This window comes from Callospermophilus lateralis, chromosome 17, assembly GCF_048772815.1.
Source record: "Callospermophilus lateralis isolate mCalLat2 chromosome 17, mCalLat2.hap1, whole genome shotgun sequence".
NCBI classification, from domain to species: domain Eukaryota; kingdom Metazoa; phylum Chordata; class Mammalia; order Rodentia; family Sciuridae; genus Callospermophilus; species Callospermophilus lateralis.
The window spans coordinates 68,625,408-68,653,091 of NC_135321.1; the positions used below are offsets into that span (position 1 = coordinate 68,625,408).

General features: G+C 48.2%; 1 protein-coding gene across 1 annotated transcript; it reads right to left on the reverse strand.

The window, feature by feature from the left end:
* Positions 1–845: 845 nt before the first annotated feature.
* On the reverse strand, positions 846–27,663 carry Fbp2 (fructose-bisphosphatase 2). The gene is made up of 7 exons (XM_076836798.2): positions 27,392–27,663; positions 22,589–22,751; positions 19,719–19,811; positions 15,829–15,969; positions 11,508–11,645; positions 5,039–5,158; positions 846–1,254 (listed from the first exon to the last, which is right to left on the reverse strand). The coding sequence occupies exons 1-7, from the start codon at positions 27,559–27,561 to the stop codon at positions 1,060–1,062; spliced, it is 1,020 nt and encodes a 339-aa protein (XP_076692913.1). The 5' UTR covers positions 27,562–27,663; the 3' UTR covers positions 846–1,059.
* Between the last annotated feature and the right edge of the window lie 21 nt (positions 27,664–27,684).

Consider the following 27,684-nt stretch of genomic DNA (forward strand, 5'->3'; position numbering starts at 1 on the left):
CTGTGACCAAAATACCTGGCAAGAACAACTTGGAAGAGAAAATTTCTATTTTTCTCATTTCCTAGGTCTCAGTCCAAAGTTGACCGACTCCATCACTTTGGGCCCAAGATGAGGCAAATCATCCTGGCGGGAGGGCACCACAGAGGATCGCTGCTCAGCTCGTGGCAGGTTCAGGGAGCAGAGAGGGCAAGGGGCAGGGGCTGTACGGAAGCGGACCACTCCAGGGCAGCCCCCAGTGACCCACCTTCTCCAACCACGCTTTACCTGCCCCAGTTACCACGCAGTCAGCTCACTCAAACTAGGATGGGCTGACTAGGTTACAGCTCTCACAATCCAATCATTTCACCTCTGAATACTCCTGCTTCAACAGGCGCTTTGGGGGACACCTCATGTCCAAACCATAGCACCCAACAATACTTGATCTTAAAAGGCCACCATAGATTGGGTGCTAAACACCCCTCAAAGGGCCTTGGGTTTAAGGCCCGATTCCCACAACAGCACAGGGTGCATAGACATCTTTTCAATGATGTCTTCCCATTTTTTATATCTGAGAACAGAATGAGAGTCCCAATCACCTCAGGAGAAGACACTATGTGCAAGTTTCAAGCCAATCCAGACAAATTCTGTTGTGCATGTGGGAGGGGTGGTGCTGGGGATTGAACCCAGGGACTTCCACATGCTAAGCACATGCTTGACCACTGAGCTACAGCCATCCCGAGAAAAATTCTTAACTCATCTGTGTAGTTTTTACCCTCCAGAAATGGCGGCTGGCTACTTGGGTGGATGGACTTTACAATGACGACCCTGTTTGTTATTGTTCGTGACAGAAGACAAGGCCAAGGTCATTCCTTTCACAGGTCAGTTTTTATTTTCAGCCCTTTCTGTGAACCACAGAATGCCCTGGGACTTCTGACCCTGCCTTTAGCAACGGGCTGTGGCTCTTCTGAATGTGACCCGAGGGTCTACCTCTTTCTCATCACCACCGTCCCAAGTATCACTCACAGGGTCCTCAGTGCCAGGAACAGGACACATAAAAGAGGGCTCGTGAGGCCAGAGTCACTACCTGCCTGCCTGGTTTTTCTGCACACAGGTGAGATACTCCTGCACATCATCTGGGGATCCCAAAATGAGGGGCACTCGTTGGTGGATACTCTCAGGCTTCACGTCCAGTACAGGCTGGGTGCCTGTGGTGGCCACTCCTCCTGCCTGCTCGATGATATAGGCCACGGGATTGCACTCATATAAGAGCCGGAGCTGTGGAGAAACAGACAAGTTAGACCAGCTTTGTAAGCAGCCAGACATCCCAAGTCACAGCCCTGAATCTTGAGGAGGAATTCGAACAAATGAGCTTCTATTAGTTCACCTCTGACCAGGTGGCTGACCCGGGTATCCACCTATCTGGTGACCTTGGTGCCTATAAGAGACTTGTCTCTTTGATTTGGAGATATAAGATTTAGGGCCCACTTCTTGCTGGCTGTGGCAAATTGATGGTGCGCATGTAGTTAGAAGCCTCTCCATGTGAGGCCTTAAAGCTGGTAAGATATCAAGCTTGGGTGAATTTTAAGGTCACTTGAAAGTGCAAGGTGGCCACTCTGCAGACGATCACAGTAGCTGGGGCGGTACTGCAGGAACTCTGCATCTGGAGTGTAGATTAGATGGACAGCCTACTGGAGCTCACACGGTCTTTTCTTTTGGACCCTGAACTAAGGGAAATTCTGTTGCTCATGCTCTGATAGCACCCTGCACCTCCCTCATCACAATGAGGTGTGCTGAACCCGACTGCTCCCCACACTGCCCACCCTGAGGGCAAAGATGGCCTCTGCCGTGGCTGGTCATTGTGGTATCTCCATTCCCAGCAGTGCCTGATGCACAGAAAGTGCCCAAGCAGGCTACTGGCTGTCCTCCATGATGGTTCCCAGCTGGTTACAGAACTGGGGGTTAAAATCAGCCTGCACCCTGCTTGCTAAGTGCTGCACAGGAACCTGGGGCTGAACTTATTTGGAGGAAGGAGTGCCTTCTACTCTGTCCACAGGCATCCTGAAAATTAGCTGGTTCCTACCTTGTGTCCCCTAAATAGATGGGGAATTGAATTGATTGAGGTTGGATCAAATGTCCTCTTTTGTTCCATTTCTGTGATTCTGTTGTGACCCCCAACCACAATTAGACACATACACACACACACACACACACACACACACACACTGCATTAGATTCCGGGTGACGTTCTAGCTGGAAGCCCTGCTACCATGCCCTCACTCAGCGTCCTGATACGTTCTCCTTCCTTCTCCTCATTGATGCAAAATATGTAATTCACAAAAAAGAAGAAAAAAGTTCATTTCTGAAATCAGCTTGCAAAATGTTGACCTGGCTCTCTGCAGCTTTTTTCTTCTTCATTCTTTCCTTCAAAGAAAAAAACCACTTTAAGAAATATGTCTGGGGCTGGGGATGTGGCTCAAGCGGTAGCGCGCTCGCCTGGCATGCGTGCGGCCCGGGTTCGATCCTCAGCACCACATACAAAGATGTTGTGTCCACCGAACACTAAAAAGTAAATATTAAAAATTCTCTCTGTCTGTCTCTCTCTCTCACCTCTCTCTTAAAAAAAAAAGAAATATTTCTTGTGCTGATCATTATTGCTATTATTATTACCATTATCGTTATCATTACTACTTCAAAGGAGAGAAACAAAGTATTTTAGTCAGGACTGGAGGGCCAAGCATTCAAGAGACAGAAGGTTAAGACTTCAGAGGGAATTTGCTGCCATTTTGGTCAAACAGTGCCCTTACCTTAGGCCTCTGCCCTTAGAGTAGAGGGCACTGGGCAGGACCTGGAGAAGCCCTGGTGCAGGTGGGTGCACCCAGTTGGGCCAGTTTTGTTTCTGATCAGGGACACTGGAGGCCATGTGGTCTCACAGACAGTCTGTGCAGGGACACTCTTACCTGGGCGGCTTGCAGAGCTTGGCTTTTCCCTCCCCTTTCCTCTGCCCTGGGTACTTGAGGGCAGGGAAACTTGGGGTGTCAGACAAGAAAGCCTCAGACTTTCAACTAGCCTGTTGAGTCACATACTTAAAAATAAATAAATGAAGGCCCAGCATTGGCACGGAATGAACTTGTTTGGGGACCAAGTTAATTTTGCCCTCTCCTCAGATACCCCTGTGGTAGTTGGCCAGTCTTAAGAGCAAGAAATGCCCAGGACTTCATGGTACATTGACCTGTGGGCCACACAGTCTCCGCATTTTCAGCAATTAAAATCTACATGGCTACACAGAGACAAGCACACATGAAAGAAACATGTGCATGTGAGTGCACACACATGGACATGATCTGAGAGAAACATGAAGATCTCAGAAAGATGAAACAGGGAGATCAAGAACCAATGGTGGGGACTGGGGTTGTGACTCAGTGGAAGAGCGCTTGCCTAGCATGTGTGAAGCCCTGGGTTTGATCCTCAGCACCGCATATGAATAAACAAATAAAGTAAAACATCTATTGGCAACTAAAACAAAATTTAAAAAAAAAAAAAAAAAAAAAAGAACCAATGGTAGGTCTGGGTGTGATGGCATGCACCTGTAATCCCAGCAGCTCTCTGAAGGCTGAGGCAGGAAGATCACGAATTCAAAGCCAGCCTCAGCAAAAGCAAGGGGCTAAGCAACGCAACTCAGTGAGACCCTGTCTCTAAATAAAAATACAAAACAGGGCTGGGGATGTGGCTCAGTGGTCAAGTGCCCCTGAGTTCAATCCCTGGTACTAAAAAAAAAAAAAGAACCAATGGAGTGTCAGGGGGTTGTGGCTCAGTGGTGAATGCCTGCCTAGCACAGGTGAGGCCCTGGGTTTGATCTTCAACACCACATAAAAATAAAATCCCTGTGTCCATCTACAACTAAAATAATTTATTTTAAAAAAAGGGGGGGGCAATGGTCCCTCCAGTATGGCAATGGTCCTAGGGCAACAGGTATAGGTAAACACGGGGGATGACATATGCTCACAGGACTCCTTTGTGTAATTATGCGTGGGTATTTCCTGACTCATGTAGAATCATTTTAATAATCAGTAGTAATAACTCTTCATGCTTTCCCTCCTGGATCTGAATATGTGGCAAGAGTGGCTGTGTTTCAGAATTTCCACATCTGATGCTTGGTCTCGCTTCCTCTCCACTGCACTTCTCTGTCCTTGGGCACCTCTCGTGCAGACTTCTCTGTGCCTCTGAGTTCAGCTAAACACTAAACACTCTCACAAAGAAAAATGCCCAATACACCGACCTGCACATTAAAATCTCAGTCTCACGTGCTACGCTGGATTTCTTACAGTGTCTTTGAGTCTGGCATTCCACTAACTCCAACCTCCACGGCCAATCAGAATGGCACACAGGTGTGTGGCCAGCTGTTTGTGTGACAGAGGGAAATGTGCATCTTCCTGTGATTGACCAGTTCCTGGTGATTTCTGTGGCTTGCTAAAATTCAGAAGCATTTCCACAGAAGGTTCTATTATAGATAAATTTGGACCATCAGATAGGATCCTCACTCGGGAGTGTATTTTCAAGATTGTATCATAAAATTTCAGCTACCCTCCTAGAAATTCTGAGTGAGTTTGAGCCAAAATTTTTATTCTGAAGCCTGGGAGCTCTCTAAAAGTTTCTTGGGTAGACTTCAGGGCATCTGTGAACCCCCCCAAAAGTGAATGTGAAGTGTGTGATTATGTGGACTTTTTCTGGGAAGCAGGTTGCTGGGGTTCACTAGATTCTTTAAGGGGTCAACAATCGCCAAGTCAGCTGGCACTGCCACTAGAAATGAGACCTGGCCTGCAGGAAGTGGGAGATGAACACAGGGGACTCACGGCAAATGACCCAGAGGCAGGCTGAGGTGAGGGCCAGTAGGAATCCCCAGTCATATCACGCCAGCCGCCCTTTCTCCAAACCTCTACCACACTCAGAGCTCACCAGTGGGAAGCAGAGCTTGCTGCTCTCCCCTGCCGGCTCGCAGACACAGAAGCCCAGGAGCAGCACCAAGCCCTAGCAGTTCACTGACAGCACACAGGAGAGTTACCTTGCCCTTGGGGCTCTTCTGGTTGGCTGGGTACAAGAAGATCCCTCCATAGACCAGGGTTCGGTGCACATCGGCCACCATGGAGCCCACATACCTGGCCCCATAGGGAGCACTGCCATCCTGGAAGGCAGAAAGAGACAAGATCCAGAGGGTTTTGCAACTAGCCTGCCCCACTCCCAGGCCCTGAGTTCTGCTGGCACAGCTCAGCCACCCTTCCCTTAGCTTAGGGACAGAGGACTTAGGGAGACTGAGCACTTGAGTCACGGAGAGCCCTGCTAACCTCAGCCAGTGATTGAACCCATTAAATGTAGGACCACTTAAAGTAGGTGTCCTGCAGCAATCTTAACTGAACAGCTAACCTGCTCCCAAAAGGAAGGAGCACCATCAGCCCTTATTCATCCACAATTCCCCACCAACAGGTTGCACTCACTTCAGATGGAAAACATTATTTTAATTGCATCTGTACTAAACATATATGGACTTTTTTCTTGGCATTATTCTCTAAACAATAACAGCATAATAACTATTTACATAGTGTTTACATTATATTAGCTATCATAAGTAATCTAGAGATTATGTAAACTATATGGAGGATGTGCATAGGTTAATGTAAATACCATGCTGTTTAATACAAGGGACTTGAGCATCCAAGGATTTTTGTATCTGAGGCGGGTCCTGGAATCAAGCTCCACAGATACTCAAGGAGGACTGGATTTCCAACAACCGCTTGGAAACTTCCTGTTTCCAAGAACCAGACCTCCTTGAGCAATGGCAACGATAACTTTTGTACTTCCTGCGAGTAGTCTTTCTCCACTGGACAAATCTTAAACACCTCTAGAAACTGTTTAAAGACATCTTCTAACAATGTATTTGTAAACCTCAATTTCATTATTGACGGATAATGAAATGAACATTCATGCAGAGAGAAGTAAGTCAAAGATCATGATTTTTCTCAAAGAGGCACATAACAGCCAAGCAGGGGCATATGATTAAATCCTTCCCTCGAGTGGATTTATTTCTCCCCATCCAGCCACCACCTACGATTTCTTTGATCTCAGGAGTCTCTGGCAGTGTCATGGGGCAGCCAATTCTCCAGTGAGGTGCCCAGGGCAGCCTCCCACCTTGTGCACCCCAGCAAAGCTGGGGATCAACTCAGCAGGGTAGTAATGGTGAGTGATGCCAAGCTGCCTTCAAAACAAGTACTTGTCAAAGATGTACAGACTTTAAAGACGTGAACACAAGCCAGAGTGAGTCCTGGGTCAAGGCTGCACTAGAAAACAGAAAGGGAACCACTGTCAGGAATTTCCTGCGGCTGGTTCTCACTGAATGCCTACATTAATCCTTTGAGTTAGGAGCTGCCAGGATCCATCGCTTTGCAGCCTGGAGACAGGCGCACAGAAAAGGAAGATCCTGGTGAAGCTTGAAGGTAGCAGCCACATGGCAGCTTCTGTTTCTCTTTCCCAAAGTTATTTCCATCATCCTTTTTCTGCAAACAGAGTTCCACTGTGACCACACTGTTCCATCAAGCAGCTCCTCTTTTTTCTTTTTTTTTTTTAAAGAAGGAGATGAGAGAGAGGGAGAGAGAGAGAGAGAATTTTAATATTTATTTTTTAGTATTTGGCGGACACAACATCTTTGTTCGTATGTGGTGCTGAGGATCGAACCCGGGCCGCACGCATGCCAGGCGAGCGCACTACCGCTTGAGCCACATCCCCAGCCCCAGCTCCTCTTTTTTGAGCACAGCATACAGTATTTACCTCTCCCGTGCTGTGTGACTCACGGCTCCTCCCCACCCCCACTCGCTGGACCCCTGTGGTCTGGACACTCAGTTACTTCCTGTCCTTCATTAGGAAGAAAGGGTCTAAACAACAGGACAGCCTCCAGATCAGCATCTAGACCAGGCCAAACCAGATGGCCATGTGTTCATATGCCGCCTTCTAGATTTACACCATCCAATACAGTAGATACAGGCCGCATGCAGACATTTAATGTTCTTATTTTATTTTATTCTATTCTGTTCTATTCTTAATTTATTTATTTGTTTGTTTATATATTTATTTATTTATTGTAGCAGGAATTGAACTCAGGGTGCTTAGCCACAGAGCTATATCCTTAATCCTTTTTATTTTTTATTTATTTGTTTATTTATTTTTAGTTTTCGACGGACACAACATCTTTGTTTGTATGTGGTGCTGAGGATCAAACCCAGGCCGCACGCATGCCAGGCAAGCGAGTTACCGCTTGAGCCACATCCTCAGCCCTCCTTAATCCTTTTTATTCTTTATTTTGAGACACAGTTTTGCTAAGTTGCTTAAGGCCTCACTAAGTTCCTGAGACTAGCTTTGAACTTGAGATCTTCCTGCTTCAGCCTCCTAAGCCACTGGAATTAGAAGCATATACCACTGTGCCCAGCTTAATTTTAAATTTCAAATAATTAAAATTAAGAAAGATTAAATTTTGGTTCTTCAGTCAGATGAACCACATTCCAAGCCCACATGTGGCCAGTGGCCATTATAGTGGACAACATGGATACAGGATGTTTCTCTCATTGCAGAAAGGTGTTCTGGACATCACTGATGTCAATTATGAGACTCGAGAGCTTGAGTATCAGAGTCGGGATCTGAAGCCCCGAGTCTGCCTCCAGAGCCCACACACCTGACTTCTGTTCCCTTCAGATGCCTTGGCTTCCAACCAGTTGCAGTGCCAAATGGGGCTTCCTGGGTACACAGTCCTCCTTACTGCCCTGCCCTCTGTCCACAGTCTTAGGGGATCTCAGCACTGTATCAAAAACATCCCCTGTTTATCTAACGCCAGAATTTCTGCTTGTATCTATAGATGGAGCTTCTCGGATCCAAGGATGTACTTCTGGGCTTCCATCAAATCTCTTCTTATCAGAGTCAGAATTGGGCCTTCCCAGGGCTTCTAGGCCCTCCGTCAAAACTGGCTTTGCATCGATAAGAAAAACCTCTCCCAGGACTCTCAGGCGTTGCCCTTGGGAATTATTAAGCATTCGTACAACTTTCCTGATGCTAGCCTGCCAGGTCCTTCAGGGTCAGATCCAACTGATCTGTGGTCATAGGTCTGTGGAACTTTTAAAACAAGTGAAACCAAAATCTACAGAAAAAACAATTCCTATGTTAGAGCCAGATTTATATTAAACCTACAACTCCATGTTAAGTGACAACCAGAGAATTTTAGAGCCTTAATTTATGTTAGGGAATTAGCTAACATGCTTTGTTGTTTAGAATTTCTTTTATTAATAAGACTGGAAAAATGCTTAAATTAATGCCAACATATTGATTCATATATTAGACTTATAGGCTAATATTTTACAACTTAAGTGATGACCAGACTTCCTATTTTCTAAGAGTGACCAGAGAGTCCGGGGTCGGGGGGGAAGGCTTTCATTTGGCAACCTGGAGTTACTCCATGCAGACAGATTTTTAAGAAGGAAAAGAAGATTAAAACAACCTGCTTTTTAGATTGTCACTACACAAGAGCCCCTTATTCAGAATACTGATCACATGCACATGTCAGCCACACCATCCATTCCAGCTAACCTCTTCTGTACCCAAGGAATATATGGCCCATTTTTAATTTACTGCTTCTGCTCAGAATATCTAGATTAATTTTAAGATCTGGTGGAATGTCTAAGACACTAAGGTAGCACTTATTCACACTGGATGGAAATCCACTAATAAAATGGAACCTATACAAAGGGAATAGGTTGAACTGGAACAGAATAGAATGGAAATAGAATAAATGCAATAAAGGAATGAGTAGAATAGAATAGATATTTAGGAGTCATAGAGAAACAGGAAATTTAACTTGATTGAGTTGTGTTTGTGTGTGTGTGTGTGTGTATATGCACGCGTGTGTGCATTTACATGTGTATACGTGTTCTAGATGTATAATACATTTCTTAAGAGTGATCACAGTTGAAAGTTTGAAGAATGCTGGCCTGCTAGACCCTGATTATTCCTTGGCATCTCTTGGAAAACTCTGCAGATGCTGATCTGCTTAAGGCACCTTCTCTGCTTTGTAAAGCTGCAAAGAGCAACTTCATTCTAGAACTTGAGTGTCCTTCTAGCCTTGTCAAAATATTTAGGCTGGGCTGTGAGAAAGGATACAAGAGAAAAATTGTTGAAAGAGCAGAAAGTTTAATTTGGTTATTTTAAGTATCTCCTAGGGACTCCAACTTTACAGAAGAGTTCTTACTGGCACAATTTGTTTCTAGAAAAGGCTGGAACCCAAATCCCCCAGGACTCTTTCTATTGGGATAATGGACTATGTGCAGAGCTGGAAAAATCTCCCTGGGGAATCCTGAGCCAGAATCCACCTTTATTCTCAAGTCCATGGAAATTCATGCGTGAAGGAAACTGGAGACGAGAACAAGGTAAAAAGAAAAAGGAGACTTCTTTTGCAAAATGGAAGGATCAATAATAACACACGATCCCTGCACGTAGCACAGTCAGACCACACAAAGAAAGTAAACTACCCTATGCTCTCTGTGTCCAAAACCACTATTAACAAGTTGGCTCATCTCTGAAGACTATGGACATACTCACACACACACATACACATGGGTGTATATAAATACATAAACATAGATGCTGTAAGATCACAGTGAGTTCTGTAACCCACACATTTCACTCAATATTTTGTAGGCACGTTCCACTATCAATAAATGAAGATGGGCTTGGCTTTGTTGCTGGGGTTGTCTGGAACCAGGGGTGGAGTTCAGCACACCTTGTGCCGTTAAGCATGCTCTCTATACCGAGGCTCCATCCCTGGCTCTGGACTTACTGTATAATGAAGACCAGGTGCGTAGCACAGTATTTCACTGTGTGAACATCCATGATAATTAACCAGCCCTTACCAAAGGATGCTTCAATGTTCCTTCATTGACATCAAAACCAATGCAGTGATGGCATATCTTTGTACACTTATCTTTTTTTTATTTCTTTGACTGATGAGCTCCTTAGGATAAATTTCAAGGGAAATTTAGATTAGACTGCTGAGTCAGAGATAGGAATATTTAATATTTGAAACCATATTGCGAGATGGCCATTTGAGAAACCTCCTGCTTTCTCCGACCATTTATAAGAGGCTTTTCTTCTCCCACCGGAGGCTGCCCAATGTTCCAATCTCTGCCGTTCTCATGTGCGGATGTGAGGCAGCAGCGCTGTTTTAACTTGCATTTCTTTCCTCACTAGCCGCCTTCATGCTGACCAGTCACATGCACTTCCTCTGGGACTTGCGTGGTTACTGCCTGGGGTCCTGGTTGGGGATTCGACCACGTCCTATTGACTTATAAAGCATCACCACGTAGCGAGACTATGCACCCACCAGTAGTTACACGAGCAGTAAGTAATGTCCCCCAGCTTGCGACTTATCCTCCTAAACATTCATTTTGTGCAGAAGTTGCATTGATTTAGTGGTAAAATAGATCTCTTCCTCCACGTGTTCCCGAGGGGACAGTTTTTAGCCTTCAAGTGGAACCACTGTGAAGCCGTCTTCAAGACTGGGCTCCAGGTGCAAGTATTGAGACTTCACCAACCTCACAGGTCCTAGCTTGTTCCTTTTGCTTTGAGGCGTCTGACAGGTTTGGGTGAGGGAACAACATCCTACAAAGGAGCAGAACAGGAGACTGCACCTATGGGAATTATGCTTAATTAATTAAAAAGAGAGAGAAAGAAAACTCCCAAAGCCTCCACCTGAGTCAGCACAGGCATCCTTGAGAGAGTGCCACCTGCTACCATGGAGTCTGGCTCTTGTCCTTGGATTCCATCTGCCTCCTGGGATGCCAGGCCTACATGTCATCTCGTTGCTTTTCCACCCCACCCCCCAGGATTGGCAAGGAAGGACCCACCCCCCGATGGGCATCACTCTGCTTCCAACCTGGGCTCCGCCTCACACCTGGCCTGGGCCTTCCTCGATTCCAGCACACAGCTGTACCATAGATGTCCTTAATGGACTGTCCAGCTGGTCGTCGTCGGTGACATCCAGAGCCCAGTGATCAGGTGGAGAGCACAGCGCTGCCTGAGCCTTGGGTTCAAGGCGAAGCTTTGCCAGTACAGCCTGCCAATGGGACTTTCAAGTGTAGTTATTCCGTCTAAAAGCAAAGATAGCTGAATAGCCAGAACTTACAGGTGGTAGCTCAGCAAGTGAATGCCTGGAAAGAGGCTCTGGCCTGAACCTCTAAATACTGCCAATGTGGCCCTGCTTTCTTTATAAACAACTGCTCCTGGAGAGACTCCACTGAGGAGTGTTCCTTTGATAGGTGAGTGTCATCGACAAACGAGACGGATTGCTTCTGAAGAATGCAGAGTCCACCAGACTCACACAGACCAGAGCCACTAACGGTGGTGCCAACCTCTTTCACCCAGGCCCCCCAAAGCCCCATCCAAACAGGACCCCACTGGGACAGCTGCTCCCTGCTCCAGGGGCCTCGGCTTCCCTCACTCACCTCGGGGAATTTCTTCTTCTGCACATACTCTGTGGTGGCAGCGTCAAAATACTTGGCATAGCCCTCGTTGAGGCTGTAAATCTTTCCTTTCTTCTTAATCCTGACATCCTTGTCCACAAGCACAAATTCCCCAAGAGCCTAGAGAGGTGATAAGAGACATCAGGGAAGAAGAGAGACACCGGGAAACAGAAGGCAACAGCGCAGCTCACCACCATCAGGGGCAGGAGAGGATGAGGGCCTACTGGGAGGACCCAGGGGTCAGCTGTGGGCACACTAGAGCTGGCCTAGGGTGCTTTCATGAGTACTACAAAGAACAGCCATGAGTTTGAGCCTGCCCAGGAAGCTCAAGCAGTAATAGACTAAGAGGTCAAACAATTCCAAGGGAACACGGCCCCTGGCCTTCTCTCTTTACCTTGGTGTCTCTAACATCAGCTAATTTTCAAGGAGTCTTGTTGCATTTACCCCCAAGTTCTCATCCCTGGTTTAATGTTTGCAGGAAGATTTGAGCCACCAACAACGAGAGGCAGAAGTTATAGACACAGGTAGGGGTGTAGCTTGGTGATAACCTGTGCTTTAGCCGTTCTGCTCATCTTCATGAGTCTCTCTTGGAAACCATTAAAGGCTCCTAGTAACCCAAACACTTCTGTCTGAAGAAGGCCTTCCTTCCATTAAATACTGCGTTCACTCAGCATAAAGAAACAAGTAAGCACACATTCCAAGAGACCTCAGAGTTACTAATAAGATGGTGCCCATGGCCCCACTGGTCCCCGTGGCCACCGGGGTCAATATCTGCAGGGCGTCCCTCAGGCAGCTCCATCTAGCTCTGCCCCCATCAATCTCTGTGGAATGAGATTGTCCTGATGGAGATACCATCTTAAACGCTCACGTCTGAGGTGCTAGGAGGAAAACCAGGGCCTGGAAACCAGCCCATTTGGGTGCATCTTGAGGCTGAGAATGTAAAAAGCTGAAATGTAGCCCACTGCTGGCCACTGGACTAGGGATGTCCAAGGAACATCAACTTCATTCCTAGAATAGAGAGACAAGGCCACACTGAGCCACCTGATGAGGCCGGGTTGTTTTCTCTCTTGCTTATCTGCAAAGAGCTCAGTAGACACAATTTTTTCTCCAAACCATGATGTTCATTAGTCAGGGGAGGAGCAGAGCAAGTGCTGTAGGAGGTGAACTTGCTTCTCTGCCCCTGGGCCTGGGGCTGGGGACTCTCAGGTCTCTGCCGTGTTGTTCCCTAGTGTGGGGCAGATGTGTTTGTGAAGCCTTACCACAACCAATTACTCACATGGCCTCAGAGGTACCGAGATACAAGAGCTCCTGACAGCAGGGCACCATGTCCTTGTCACCCTGACACAGGGTGATTTCTAAATGAATGCCCTGATGTGCAGTTTAGCCCCACAATTGAGAGTCTGGTTAAAATGCGGTTGTCCCTCTGTGCCTGAGCAACCTGGGTCCTCCAACACAATTAAATCGCCAGCCCTGCAACCCCCCTGCCATCAGACAGGCTCTGGCTGACCCAGGAGGGAATTCTGTCCCTTCAGGTTCCTACCTCAGTCACTGCTGACACTCTCCACAGCTCCTTCAAGTTCACACCCTAACAGTCCCAAAACTTCCTACACCAGGATTTTGCTTAAACGTCACTTTTAGAGAACTAAAAGTCAACACACTATGGAGATGCAGGCACATCAACGTTTATAGCATGCAGTTCACTGTAGCCCAGTCAAGGGACCAGCCCAGGTGCCCGTCAACAGGTGAATGGATGAAGAAACTGTGGTGTCAATACACAACGAAATCTTACTCAGCCATGAAGAAAAATGAAACGCTGGCATTTGCTGGCAAATGGCTAGAACTGGAGAATATCAAGGTAAGTGAAATAAGCCAGACTCATCAGAAAGTCAAAGGTTGAATGTTTTCTCTCATATACAGAAACTATAGCAAAATAAGGGAGAAAGTGACTGAGGGGGAGCCCATGAAAGAGAAGGGAGATCGGTGGAGTAGAGGAAGGGGGCGGAGGGGCTGGGAAGAGGAATGGAAAGGGGGAACCTGTGGAGTGAATTGACCAAGTTATGTCATGGGCATTTATGAATAATCCACAGTGAATTCCACCTTGGTGTGCATCTATAGAGCCCCCGTTTTGAAAATCAATCAATAAATAGAAGGAAGACCAGGAGAGGACGGGGAACAGGGGGAGGGTAGAGGAGAAGGAAAGGAGAGGTGCGGGGGCTGACGTGGAGCACATTACATTCCACACGTGCGTGATTATGTCCAGATGAGCTCCACGGATTGTGGATGATTATAATGCAAGAATGGATAGTGCTTTGAGTTTCACTTCTAGCAGGATGATGTGACCTGAAAGGTTTCAGGCTAATAAAGAGAGATGGGGAAAGATTACGGTGTTGTTTGCCTCTCCTTCTGACACGTAGACAAGCTTCCCTATCTAAGCTGCGCCTTCTGTTGTGACTGGAGGCAGAGAGCAGAGGCTCTGGTAGAGGCTCTGAGGCCCCCAGTCAGATCCCAAGACAAACGTGCCTCAGAGGCCTTCAGAACCTCTTTAGAACGCCTGGGGACTGCTCTGCCTGCAGCCAGCTTTTTTCAAGGTTCTGTCTGGCTTAGCACTGCTCCTGACGCCAGGGTCACCAGCATGACCCTGGGCAGGTCCCTGCTGTCGCTCACTCCCTGGGCCTCACTAGGAAGTGGGAGAGATTAATAGGAGCAGGCCCCCTTGTATGTGCACCTGTGGGCATGAATAGCTTGGCAGGACTACCCACATTTCCCTGGCACTATCTGCAGCTGTTACTCCAGAGGCAACGTTATTGTCTGACCGTCATATTTGTATCCCACAGAATTTCTCAGGCTTTGCCTGCTTCTTTGAAAATAAAGAGAAATTTGGGCATTGGTGGACTGACACAGCAAGGGCCTGGTGTAATGAGTTTATTTATGTAGGTGACTGGGCTTCCACACTGTGAATCCTGTGCTATTAGCTAACTCTATTCTGTTTAGAACTGTGACCGCTCCCTCCTTCCACACAAACACACTGACAGGAGAGCTCCACCAGGGCCAGAGTGTTTGTGTGATCAGTGCTGTATCGCTGCTGCCGGGAACAGTACTTGGGACATAGTAGATGCTCAGTAAGCACTTGTAAGCCTGAATTAAACTGAAGTGCTGAACTTTCCCCTGAGCGAATGCTGCAGGCTTTGAAATGGCCTTTAGTCAAAACTGCTTTGTTTTCCACAAGACCTGGTGGTATCTGGCAAAGCAGTTCATAAGTGACGGACAAAGCATCCAGAATTTAAAGAAAATGTTTTACAATTTAGAAATAGGTTTGCAAAATTTCTCCTTAGCATTTTTAAGTACACATGCTTGTGAAGGCTGAGCCTTATTTTTTAAGCTCTCCTTCCTGTATCCAGCATTTCTTCCCTCAGTGAGGCTCATTCTGTGGCACCGTTCATCTGCCCAGAGGTTCCCCTCTTCCTCTTCTATCACTGAGCATTTTCTCAGTGTACAAAGTGTGGAGAAGAACAGAACCTGATAGGAGAGTATTCTACTAGTCGCTCCCACCACGGGGAAGCACGGGCACATCAGTAGAGTCCTCCAAGCCTGTGTTGCCCACTGCAGTGGCCCCTGGTCACCTGTGGCTATTGACATGAAACAGAATGAAATAAAATGTAAAAAACCCACTTCCCAGTCACCCTGGCCACGCCTCCAGAGTCAGCAGTTACAGGAAGCTGGTGGCACCTGTCCTGGGCAGCTCAGGTGACAGAGTCCACCCATCACCAGAGCCTTCTGTTGGACGGTGCCATCCAAGAATCCATGACTCAGTCTGGAAACTTGGTCCTCAGGGACAGTGTCCCAGGAACCGGAGGGTGTACACACTTTTGGAAAATAAACTCCTTTGGAAAAGCCAGGCAAAAGGAGCTCGAATGTTTTCATCCTAAAGAAATAATCCATGCTTGGGGGAACAGATGTGTTCAATCTGATTTCAACACGACACGAAATACCACATGGTGCCCCACAAGCACGTACAACTTGTATGGTTTTATGAATCCGCTTGAAGTAAATTCATGACAAAAAGAAGAAGAAGAAAGGAAGCTCCTCGGGGAGTTGATCCACCTGATTCTGCAGGACCCCCCACGGATGCCTGGCGTGCACAGGGGTCCTTACTGCTTTTCATGGTGCTCTCAGGTCTCCAAACCAGGCTCTTGACCCCAAGAACAAGGATCGGGAAAGACCAGGGAATTCTCCCAGGGGATGGGAATCCAAAGACAGACCCACGATGTCCCCACACAGAGAGGCCGCGGTGTTTGGTACTCACGGGGTCCAGCATGAAGAGGTCCACACCTTGCCCCGTGGAAAGTGCCACCAGAGTGGCGCTGCCGTAGAGCGCGTAGCCCGCGGCCACGATGTTGCGGCCAGGCTGCAGGGCATCCTTTTCTGAAGGCTCCCCCTCTGTGGTCTGGAGAAGAGAGAAACGAAACATACCATCTTGTTGTCACCTGAGGGCACCCTCCACCGGGGATCCAGGCTTCTGATCTCTCAGAGCAACAGCAGAAGCGCATTTTCACGTGGGAACCTATGAACCTGCCTCACCTGCTCTCTGCTGACCTCCAATCCCCTCCACCCGTGAACATCCCCAAGTCCCCTCCCTGGAGAGGCAGATTTGAAACTTGCCCTCCTGTCTCCACACGCTCAGCCACCTCATGAATAAACTTCATCCTTTGCAGAAATCATCTGTGCAGCAGGATAACAGGCCTGGTTGAGTAACAATTTCCAGCAAGTGTATCGGGAGGAAATGAGCCGCCAGATTGGTGCCCAGTTCCCGCTGAGCCACTCTATTAAATGATAGCCAACAGCCATCTCGCAAAGCATTCTCCACTTGCTTTCTTCCTGACTTCCAAGTACAGGTGTCTACATTTGGCCAGGGACAGCCCTCCAGGATGCTAAGGCCACACCCCTCTGCACTGTCCTGAGCCATGCTTCTAAACCATAGTGACAACCAAGACCGCTGAGCTCTGGTTCTGTGCAGTACCTTATTCCACAGCCTCGCCAGCCCTCTGAGATAGCAAACGGGTGACGGACGGGAAACCTGAGCAATTAGACAACTCGTCCAACGTCAGGAAGCCATGGAGCTAGAATATGCTGGTGGAGGTGAACCTAGAAGCCTTGTAAACTAGAATGTTCCATATACCTAGCCTTTTGACCACACAGATTGGTGTTCTGGGCTCTTGGTGACATAAACATTCAGTGCTGAGTCTCAGAAAATGCCAGTATATTTTCATAAATGTGCTTGACATCTGACTCTTCTTCAGAAATATTATCAGAGGGAATTCCTGGTTATTGGGCTTGCCTGTAAAGCCTGTGCTTTATTTAAATTTGAAGGCAGAAATTTCTGCTCAAGTTCGCCTAAACTCAGGGGTTGGTAGCCTATACTGTGATAAGAACATTCCTCTTTGTTTTCAGACCAGTTGGCCTTAGGAAGAGATTAAAATCTTCCAGGAGGGAGTCAGAGGGAAATCAGCCACTTCAACTCCCATGCCATCATTTGGTGTGCGTACAGCCAAACCAATTACCTTCTCTGTGCTCCTACTTTGCCTCAGTCAAAAAGTGGCAATGATATCTGCACCTGCCTCCCGGGCAGAGGTGAGGACCAGCCCAGGGCTGAGAGCCCCAGAGATGAGCTCAGCCTGGGCCTCAGCGAGTCAGCCAAAAAGGACACTGAGGTTCAAAGCCACCCAAAGATACCACCAGCATCTTTCTCCAGAATTGCATGGACATGACACCGCTTCTTGATTTTTGGAAACAATCTTCTCTCCTCACTTCAGTTTGGCTTAACCCTTCAGCCTTCCCAGACATCAAAGTACCTGTGTCATTCCCTCCTGTCTCCCCCAGCAAAAGTCTCCTTCTCCCTCTCCATAAGAAAGAGGGAGACAGAGACCAACAGGGAAAGCAAAGCCCCCTGCAATCTCATCCTGTGCAAGCTGATGGGGCCTCCGTTCTATCCCAAGCATTAGCAGGACCCCACATGGTCACACTAATGTGAGTATCTGTAGCCCACTCATCAGGCCAGTGACCTGGGCCACAGCTAACCCTCCACCGGGCTTGCCATCTGGAAGAGACACTCATGGGAAGCTCATGACAGCAGTATCCCCTTCTCCACGGGTTTCAGTCACCCACAGTCAGCTGTGGTCTGAAAATGTCATCACGGCTCCAAGATCCAGGCTCACCCCAAGCAGGTAATCATTCTCCTGGCGTCCAATGGAAGGTCAGCCGTAGCCTGACCCTATGTCAGAATGCTTATGCCATCCACCTCATTTCTTGTCACATGGGCATGGGGTCATCTCACATCACCACAAGAAGGATGAGCACAGCAATTAGACAACCCAAGAGAAAGAGACTACATTGACATAACTCTGCCACTGTTATCTTGCTCAATTTTATTATTAATTATTGTTATTAATATCTTCCTGTACCTAGCTCGTAAACCTCATGGTAGTTATGTATAGAAAGGGTTTGGTACGACCCCCAACTACAGGCATCCCCAGATGTCTTAGAACGTGTCCCCAGAAGATGAGGGGGAATGACTCTGTAGAACCATTAGGCAATTGGTGCCAAGTTGGTGGTACAGAAAGCAGAGGCATCTCCATACGTGTGATCATAAACGGTTAAGTGGAAAATGAGTGTCTGCAGCCAGAGAGAAAGGTCTCTAGAACCAGTTCCAGGGCAGGTCACCCACTAAAAGGCCATGATACTCCCAAGCACCCGTGGTCTCCTTCTGCCTGAGTGCTGCAGGGGACGAGGCCCAGCCTTCATGGCTACAGCAAGAACTGAACCCCAATGAGGCCCCGCCAAGTGCTCAATATGGATTACGTGGTCTGGTGTGAAGTTTCTGGTCACGCAGGATGGTCACAAACAAACCTCTGAGATCCTCTCTGTTGCTACATTTATGGGGTAGGCAGAGCAGCCCCCAAAGATATCCTAATCCCCAGAACCAGGAGATATGTTGCCCTGCATAACTAAAAAGGACTTGGCAGATCTAAGATGGGTTTAAAATAGGGAGACTTTCCTGGGTTGTCCCTAGTTGATTTGCACAATCTAATGAAATGGCCCCCAAACAGCACATAACTTCCTGTGGCTAGAGGCAGGGAAGACGAGGAGAAGGTGGCGGAGGGACTTCCAGAGAGCAACAAGGCCTTGGCCAACCTTTGCTGGCTTTGAAAACAAAGAGGTCACCAGCCAAAGAACAGAGGCAGCCTCCAGGGGCTCAAAAGGACCCCCAGCCATCGCCCTGCAGAGAGAGAGAAGACCTCGATCCTACAGAATGGAACCCAATTCCTTCCATAGCCTAAAGGAGTCTGGAAGCAAATACTCCCCACCCCTAGTCCCCAGCCTCGTAGTAAAAGGTCAGACTGGCTGTCACCTTGATTTTGGATTTACCAGACCCTAAGCAGAGAACCCGGCCAAGCCTGCTCAACTTCTGATCTACAGAGCTGGGAGACCAGTAATGGGAGAAGTTTTAAGTCTCTAAATATGTGGTATATTATCAGGGCAATGACAGAACACTAATATGGTAGGGTTGGGATGCACAAAGAACAAAGAGAGGGTGCACCTCGAACCTAACATGGTGAGCTTCTCTTATCCAAAAGTCTAAAATCTAAAATCCTCCAAAATGTGAAACATTTTTGAGGGCCAACAAGATATCATGTGTGGAAAATTCCATACCTGAACTCCCAGGACAGGCCTCAACCAAAACAGTAGACAAAAGCCCTGTGCATGATTATACTGAGGCCCTGTGTACAGGGCGTACATGAAGCAGAAGGAAACTTTGTGTTCAGATTGGGGTCTCATCCCCAAAATACCTCCTTATACAAACGCAAATATTCCAGAATCTAAAAAAAAAAAAAAAATCTGAAATCTGAAAGACTTCTGGTCCAAGGCATTTGGATAACAGGCCATCAAATGCACCACATCTGATATTTGTGTTCCACCCACACCTTCAGAGCAAGGTGACTCCCAGGAATGCTGGGAGGGAGGCAGAAGAAGAGCCATGTGAGCAGCCTCAGGCAGAGAGAGCTCCCAGTGTGCCTTCAACCGTGTGTCTGGTTAGTGGGGAGACGAAAGTTAAGACTCCAGATTCAAAGCTCTCAGCCAGGAACCTTCTGGAAACCGCCCCAGGGAGGAGGCAGGAGAAGTCAGCCATCTACTCACCTTTCTATAGATGGCAAATATGGTCCCGATGGAGGCCAGGCAGTCGATGTTGGAAGATCCATCCAGGGGGTCAAAGCAGACGACGTACTTCCCCTAAATCACAGAGGGAAGAGCCCCCCATCAGCACGTCCCACCAGCTCCAGGGCTCTATGTCAGGGCTGGGTGTGGCAGATGAGTCTACACCAAAAAGAGATGGAGAGCCACGGGCGTAGCCTCATCAAAGATGCCATTACTTGTGGAGGACAGAGGGGACCTGCGTGACTCCCACAGCTCCTGCCAACTCTGCCCTACACAGATTTAGGGGGCACACAGCACAGGACAGCCCACCCACCCCAAATGGCTCTCTTTCTGCTTGCTCCTAGCTTGCCCTCCCCTCCCATCTGGGTCCCCAGGGCTAAGAGGTGGCTATGATGTGACAGGAATCCAGGTTTGAAACTGCCCCTTGCAAGAGAAAAGCAGAACACAACCTGCTGCCTGGTTTCCCAGGGCCATCTCCACTCATGTCCACAGAAAGGACAGTTCTGGGATCACACTGTCCGGGTCTCTCTTTCTTTTTTTGTTTATCTGGCATCATTTTTGACAAAAGAGTTCAGAAAAATCTCCGAACAACACTCCCATAGCCTCTGGGTCGGTCTTACTGGTCGATAGGCCCAGATCCATCAGGAGAATAAAAATGGATACAGTGCAACTGTCCCAGGTACAGACCAGAAGATAGAATGAGCGAGCGGGGTCTTGAGAGCCAGGGTCCCCCACTCTGCCGTCACAGTGGTCCCAGTCAACATTCCATACAAGGAGAGCCCTCGATATGTCGTACAGACCTCCCAGGTGCACAGCACCGAGAGCCCTTAGTGACAGGATTGGGTCTCTGGCTAATTAAACATCAGTCACAAAACATCGAACAAAATAGGAGTCATTTCTCCCTCCAGTCAGATGCGATTCCCTGCCTTTCTAATGGGTAGTGTCCTAGCTTCATTAGAGCTTTCTTTCTTTTTCTTTTCTTGGTCAGCCACAGGGAGAAGAGACAAGAACGATTCATGAGCCTGGAACTCCCCGGGCCTCCCTGGGAGTGATCCTGCTTCTCCCACTTACTCACACACTCAAGAGATATTTGCTGAAAACATCCAAGGAGGTGGGTTTGGGGGCAGGATCAGCAGCAGGCACCATTTCATGCCCTGTGTTCCCCACATTCCAGTGGAAAACAGAACCCGTTAACGCACACTCATGGGGGTTTTATGGTTTGGACACAAAGTTGTCCCTCAAAAAGATCATGTGCTAATGCAGGAATGTTCAGAGGTGAAATGATTTGATTATGAGAACTATAGCCTCATAAGCAGGTTATTCCACTTGATGGATTAATAATTTGAATAGGCTACTGGGTGGTAACTGTAGGTAGGTGGGGTGTGGCTAGAGGTAGCTGTTCACTGGGGATGTGCCCTTGAGGATCGAATCTTGTCCTCTGGTGTGTCTCTGTCTCTCTCTCTCTCTCTCTCTCTCTCTCTCTCTCCCACCCCCCGCCCCCCGACTGGCCACCATCAACTGAGCAGCTTTCCTTCACCAGGCCCTTCTGCCGTTCATGTTCTACACACAGCAATGGATTCATCTGACCTTGGACTGAACCTCTGAAGCCATGAGCCAAAATAAACTTCTACTCCTCTAAGTTGTTCTGGCCATGTATTGTGGTCACAGTGACAAAAAGTTGACTCACAGGTGTGGTGAGTGCTCTAAAGAAAATCTAAGCAGGGTCAGGGTTATAGAGTGGGCAAGGACACAATATTTCATAAGGAATATTCAGTGAAGAAATACAGGCACATGGAAGACAGAGATCAGCAAATGCTCCTGGCCTGGACAGCAAGCATATAGAACTTTCCAGAACTAGCGTGTAGACCCATGGAGCTCAAGCCAACTGGGGAAGACAATGGCAGATTAGACTGGAGAGTAAAACAAAGGTTATATTCATTAATATTGAATATTACAAATAATAGGTGTGAGCTTAATTTATGTGAGACAAAAGCAAAAGTTGCACATAACTGTACAATACCTGGCATGCAGTGTTTAATAAATTTGGCTTTCCTTGTCTGCTCTATATTCTGTCCTTCCTGCTCATCATAAGGAAACAGCCCCTCATTACCAATGCCTAATGTATAAAACCAGGGCCAATAGTCCCAGCATCTATCTTATATTACTACACGGAAGCAGAGCATTGGTTGAGATTTTTAGCCACGAGAAAACCTCACTGTCTAATAAATGTGAACTAAGTGACCCAGATCATCTCCAGCCAGGCAGGCCCTGTGCTAACCAACCCTACCATTGAGTCTATATGACCTGTTTTCTGGGTTAGTCTCTGCTGGAAGCCATCACCCCATGAGGCATCTGGGGTGGAGGGCAGAGAGGAGAAGCAAGGACAGGAGGAACCACAGGCTGTACTGTACAGCACTTCCCAGAAGGAAGAAAACTGGCCCCAAAGTAACCTGTGCTTTTTACTGGACTCCACAAGTTCAAGTTCCCAAGGGTACCTGCTGTCACTGGTATTCTTCAATGGCACCCCCCGCTAAGGCACATCAGGAAATCACTCTGATTTACATCACTGCCCTGTTTATTTCACCAGGCAGCCTAGGATTTCCAAGGGCTGGGCATGTGGCTCAGTGGTAGAGCACTTGCCTGACATGCCTGAGGCCCTGGGTTCGATATCCAGCACCACGAAAGAAAGAGAGAGAAAAAAAAAAAAAAAGCAACGTGCAACCTTAATTCTGCTAAACAATTTCTAAGAAATAGAAGAAAATCCCCGCAATGAAGAGGCGGGAGAAGCCCCAGCCTCCCGCCCAGCGGCGCCCTCTACTGGTCAGCAGGGCCCAGTGCCCAGCCCGACGCACCCTCCTCTCCTTGGCCGTGATGATGGCGTCCTTATTCTCCTCCGAGACCAGGACGCACGTGCTGTAGGACGACTGAAGCATGTTGATCACCAGGGAGTTGGACAACACGTCCAGCTTCTTCACCTCGTCTCCAGTCACATTCACGCTGCCTGCGATGCCGTACCTAAGAGGACAAGAGGCCAACTGAGGTCACTGGGGGAGCCGGGATGGCAGCAAAGAACCCCCCAGCCGGAGCCAACGCGCCCCCACTTCCTCGCATCTCTGGGCCTGCAGGTCCTACACACTCAGGAGCACACGACCCCTCGTGGCAGCGCCTCTCAGCCTTGCTTCCTTTGCATCTTGGGGACATGGTCATATTTCCTTGGTCTCCCCAGGAGACAACTTAGGCTCAGCACCAGGGGGTGGGGAGGATGGGGGAGCTCCAGAGTCAGGCACAGTGCCATACTCCAAGAAGTCAGGGCTTGGCTTTCGGCACTGAAACTCCACGACTTGGGGTGATCCTCCACTAGCTCCTACTGGGTTGAAATAAAATGGCCCTGTGGTTGCTTCTTGAACTAAGGAGGAAATTGGGGGACAGACTTTCTTAATTTAATTTGCTTCTCCACGACTATCCCAAGCACTACAAGAAAGATCATTGCTATAAAAATCTAACTAGGGGCCCAGTGGGGTAGCTCAGTGGTAGAGCACTTGCCTAGCAGGTAGGAGGCTCACAATTCCATCTCATCACCACCAAAAAAGAAAAGAAAAGAAAGTCTATCTCAGGGCTTTGGTTTTAGAGTATTAAAAGGCAAAGCTCTCCCTACTCCTGCCCTCTCCCCTCTAGGCACACAGAAGATCTGTTCCCACACTGGCGTGGCCTCCTGTCCCTCTTGTCTCCTTTCAGCCAGTCTCGGCCTCCTCTGGAACCCACCAGGCATGCAGCTGCCCTGGCCAACTGACAAGTGGCCTGGCTGCCCCCCTCACCTTAGCATAGCCCTCCAGGAGCCTCATGGCTGTCACCCAGTTCCAGCCTTGACCCACAGCTCATTTCTCAGCGAGGCTTTCCCTGACCACCAGCTAAACCAGCAACTCCCAACCCCAACATCTTTATTGATTTCTTCCTCTCCTTAGCCCTGACCACCATCTAGCATTGGTTTAATTAATTTAGAATGCATTTTTTTTTCTCTGTTTGGATGGCAGCTGTTCTTAGTCTGGCCACCCGCCCACCACTGCAGTGAGTCACATTCTGCATGGATTGCTGGCCTTCCACCAGCCTCAAATGTCCTGTGGCCTCAGCCCCAGCAAGCCTCTGCCCTTTCACCTCTGCTCCTGGTGCAAGCCACATGGCAAGGCCTACTGCCCAGCCTCCTGATACCCTCCAGGAGGCCTCCTGGTCCTCTGGCAAGTCCCCGCCACACAATGACATATCTTGCCATCTCCCCCGTAGCAGCTCAGTCTGCTCCTGGGACACCCTCCCTGCTGGATTATCTGCTTGCTGGGGACAAGAACCGTGCCTTGCTGTCTGGTTTTCCGCCATGCCCAGCACACAGGAGCTGCTCAAATTACGTTCCCTGAATTATGGAGAAAGGATGGCAAGAAAGGAATGTTTCTTCTCATCCTTACTTTAATTCCATTTATGTGTGAAAGAAATCCTCGGGTGGTCCTAAGAGGCAGCCAGAGTTGAGAACCACTGGTTACCCTAAGCCAGGAACAAACGCATCACCCACCCTCCTGCGTGACTGACAACCTCTCCCTTCCACGCCCCCCCCCACCCCCTCCACTCATCACTGGATGTTTGCTGTGATAAGGCAGCTGGCAGTCTGACCAGAAACACTGACTTCCTGGTTCAAGACAAAAGCAAGCAAACGAAATAACAGCAACAATCAAAATAGGTGATTTTTGCATGGGCATTTAAAGGGACCACATGCCCAATCCTCTTGTTTAATATGGACTATTGTGCTGCTGTTGTGGCATGAACAGCTGGAGCATCCAAGGCCTGTGTGGGCAGAGGTAAGAAGCAGGCTCTGCCTGTCCTGTGCTTTACAACCTGTCCTGTGCACCCTCCCTCCATACCCTGTGCAACACCTCTCCTTCCAGAAAGAGGAGGAATTCACAACCATCCCTGTTTCAACTTAGGTCAGGGATGAACAGCACCTTCCAACCCACAGGGCAGTATCTTTTAGCATTTTAACTAGCTCTGAAGCTCACTGACAACTTCTAAATGGGATGTTCTACCGTGTGGGCACAAAAAAAAATCAAGGAGAGACTTCTAGGATAGCACTCCAGCACCCTCCTTTCCATAGTAAAGAGAGGAGAAAACATAAAGAGGAAAAATAAGAACCTCTAATAACTTTTCAATTGTATTCATGGATCCTGTGCCTAGAAATGTCTTCCCAAGGGGGAAGCAAAGGAATGAGGGACTTGAGGTCCCCTGGGACAGTGGAAGGAACGTGGCCCGGTCCTACAGGCATTAGTGTGGCTGCTCTTCTAACAGAGGGTAAGGTTTCTGCTTTAGGTCCCCTGAGATGCTGCCATTGTAGGGATCCAGGCCCTCCGTCAGAACAGCAAAAAAATCATGGAATCCTGACGCTTTTTCTAGGGCTGCGCCTGCCACCTAGTGGTCAATTGACTACATAGGCTAGCTGGCAAATTTCTCCAGGTCTGCACTTGCAACCTGCTGGAGCGTTTAGGGAGCATTTATTATGGGGCTGGCACTGTAGAAATCTTCAGCACATGGACCTACCAACCCTTATCACAAGCCTATGAGTTAAGGGCAATTAGTACCCTCTCCGTTTTACAAATGAAGAAACTGAGTTCCAACAAGAGAAAACCATTGCCTGTGATCACATGGTAGCAAAAGCCAAGGTAAATAAGCATCCTGATTCTCCAGTTCCTAGGACCAGTTTGTCTTGACACTAAACTACCAGCAAGCAGATAAATAAGAACTCAGCCAAGGCAGCCTCAGACTGGCAGAGTCCTGCAGTGAGGAGGAACCCCACTAGTGTGGACAAATAGTGTCACTGAGGTGGGGTGTCACTGAGGGCATCGCTCGAGTATAGCAAGCAGGGCTTGTGTGTGGGGAGAGACAAAGGTGCTATCCAGGGTCATTCAGGAGGGCCCATCACCTGGCAGTAGCAGGACAGGGGACCTCGCGTTTGAGAAGGCCTTTAGAGAAAGAGGTTGGCCATTATTGCCAAATGAGATGATAATGCAGTTATAGTGACTCACAGGGGAAAACAAATGGCTCCTATTGTTTCTTTAAGTTGGGTCCCATTACTGGGTCCCAAATCCTTACATAAATAAAGTCTGTTATGATCTTAACATAATTGCATCTTGTAATATAATGCTATTGTTGTAGGGACAGACGAGGCAAGGTACCGAAGATAGCAGGAAATAGTTTTATTTGGCTGCAGCCAAGTTCAGAGGGCACAGCTTTTGCTGTAATCAATCAATCCCCCTGAACCCTAAGTTCAGGTAGTTTCAGAATTTTATACCCAGTATGTAAGGGGAGGGGCTCAGAAGTTCACAGTCTGCAGAAGTTCACATAAAAGTAGCTTTTTCCTTCACTGTTCTGGGCAAGTTAACCCTTCAAGGATAGTACCTGAGAAGGGGAGAGCTTCTCCTTCCCTTTCTTCCCTCCCCTGACAGCTGTTACCATGGAGCCCAACTGGTAACTTATCTTAGAAATGTAGTCATCACTGTGAAGTGGAGCTCAAGGCCAGAGGCCTTGCTTACACATTTCTACAAACTACTATACTGGATACGTGTTTGTGAAAAACTAGTAAGGGGGTGTCCAGCACCTGGAGTGCTGATTTCTTCTGGGCCAGTGACCAAGTAAAACAGGGCAACACAAAAATAGGAAGTTCATCTACATTGAACTCTTTTGTAGAGACTCTTTTGCTGACAGTCCTAAAATCAGCCACAGTGAAGATTTCTGGAGAAGCCCAGTTAAGACTTTTTATGGAAGAGGGGGGTGCCACTACATTATCACACTTTTTTTTCATCTTAAAATTGCTACATTCTGAATAAGAAATATTTGAAATAATTAGACTTTGTTAGCTTTTCATTTGGGGTTTGCTCTCACCCAAAAAAAAGCAGGTCCCTCAACTTCTAAGAGGACCTCTCCTGGAATCATGACAAAGAAAGCGAAGCCCCAACAAAAGATGGTTTCTCTTCATCAAGGATTTGCATTGGACATTTGGCCATGACCCTCAGCAGCCTTGGCCTCATTCTGCACTTGGAAAAATCCTTAGCAAGAACCAAGGGAAGAGAACCCCTCAGTCACCTCCCAGGCCAAGCACCCCCCCACACACACCTTCCTGCACGCCAAGTGGAGACAAAGTCAGAGAGTCACAGAGAAAACATTTGAAAACATCGCCTGCAAAGACTCCTATGGTGAGAGGAGAAGTGAAGGAGGGGAGCTGTGGAGTTTTCTATTTTGTGAAAGATTTCTAGCTCCTGGCTCTCCACCAGGGTCATGACAAACCCTCAGATCTGCAAATGATGTGGAGAGCTGTTTCAGGCTGCCTGTGAGAATCCCCTTCTGCAGACACCAGTCCTGAGAATTCAATATGCTCTGCAGCAAGCCCCTGCCTGCGTTATTGTTGTAAGTAGTAACTGGAGAGATTTTATCTATTTTTCCCTGCAGGGCCTCAGAGTCCTTCATTCCTTTGTTGAAACACTCTAAAGCCTCCTTTAACAAAACATGCAATTTTATAAACAACTTCCTTCTGGGGCACAGGAAGCCAGCAAGACCCGGTTTCCAGCCCAGGCACCTGCAGGACCGCACCCACTGGCCCCCTCCGCGCATGCGCCCCGACTCACAGGTGGGCCAGGCCGGCCTTGCGCACGGCCGAGGAGATGGCCTTGATGGCGGTGAGCATGGAGTTCAGCAGCTGGGTGAGCTCCCCGGTGCCTTTGGCCTGCCGCCCCCTTTCCATCACGTAGCGGGTCAGGGTGAGCATGTCGGTTTCGAAGGGGCTTCTGTCCGTCATGGTGGCCAAGGATGCTTCCCACCTTCCTCCCTGCGGTCCCTGGCTTACCCGGAGGGGCTGCGGCTCTGCAGTGTGGAAGCTGATGCGGAACCCGCGGTGGCCGTGCCAGGACCTTTAAGGCAA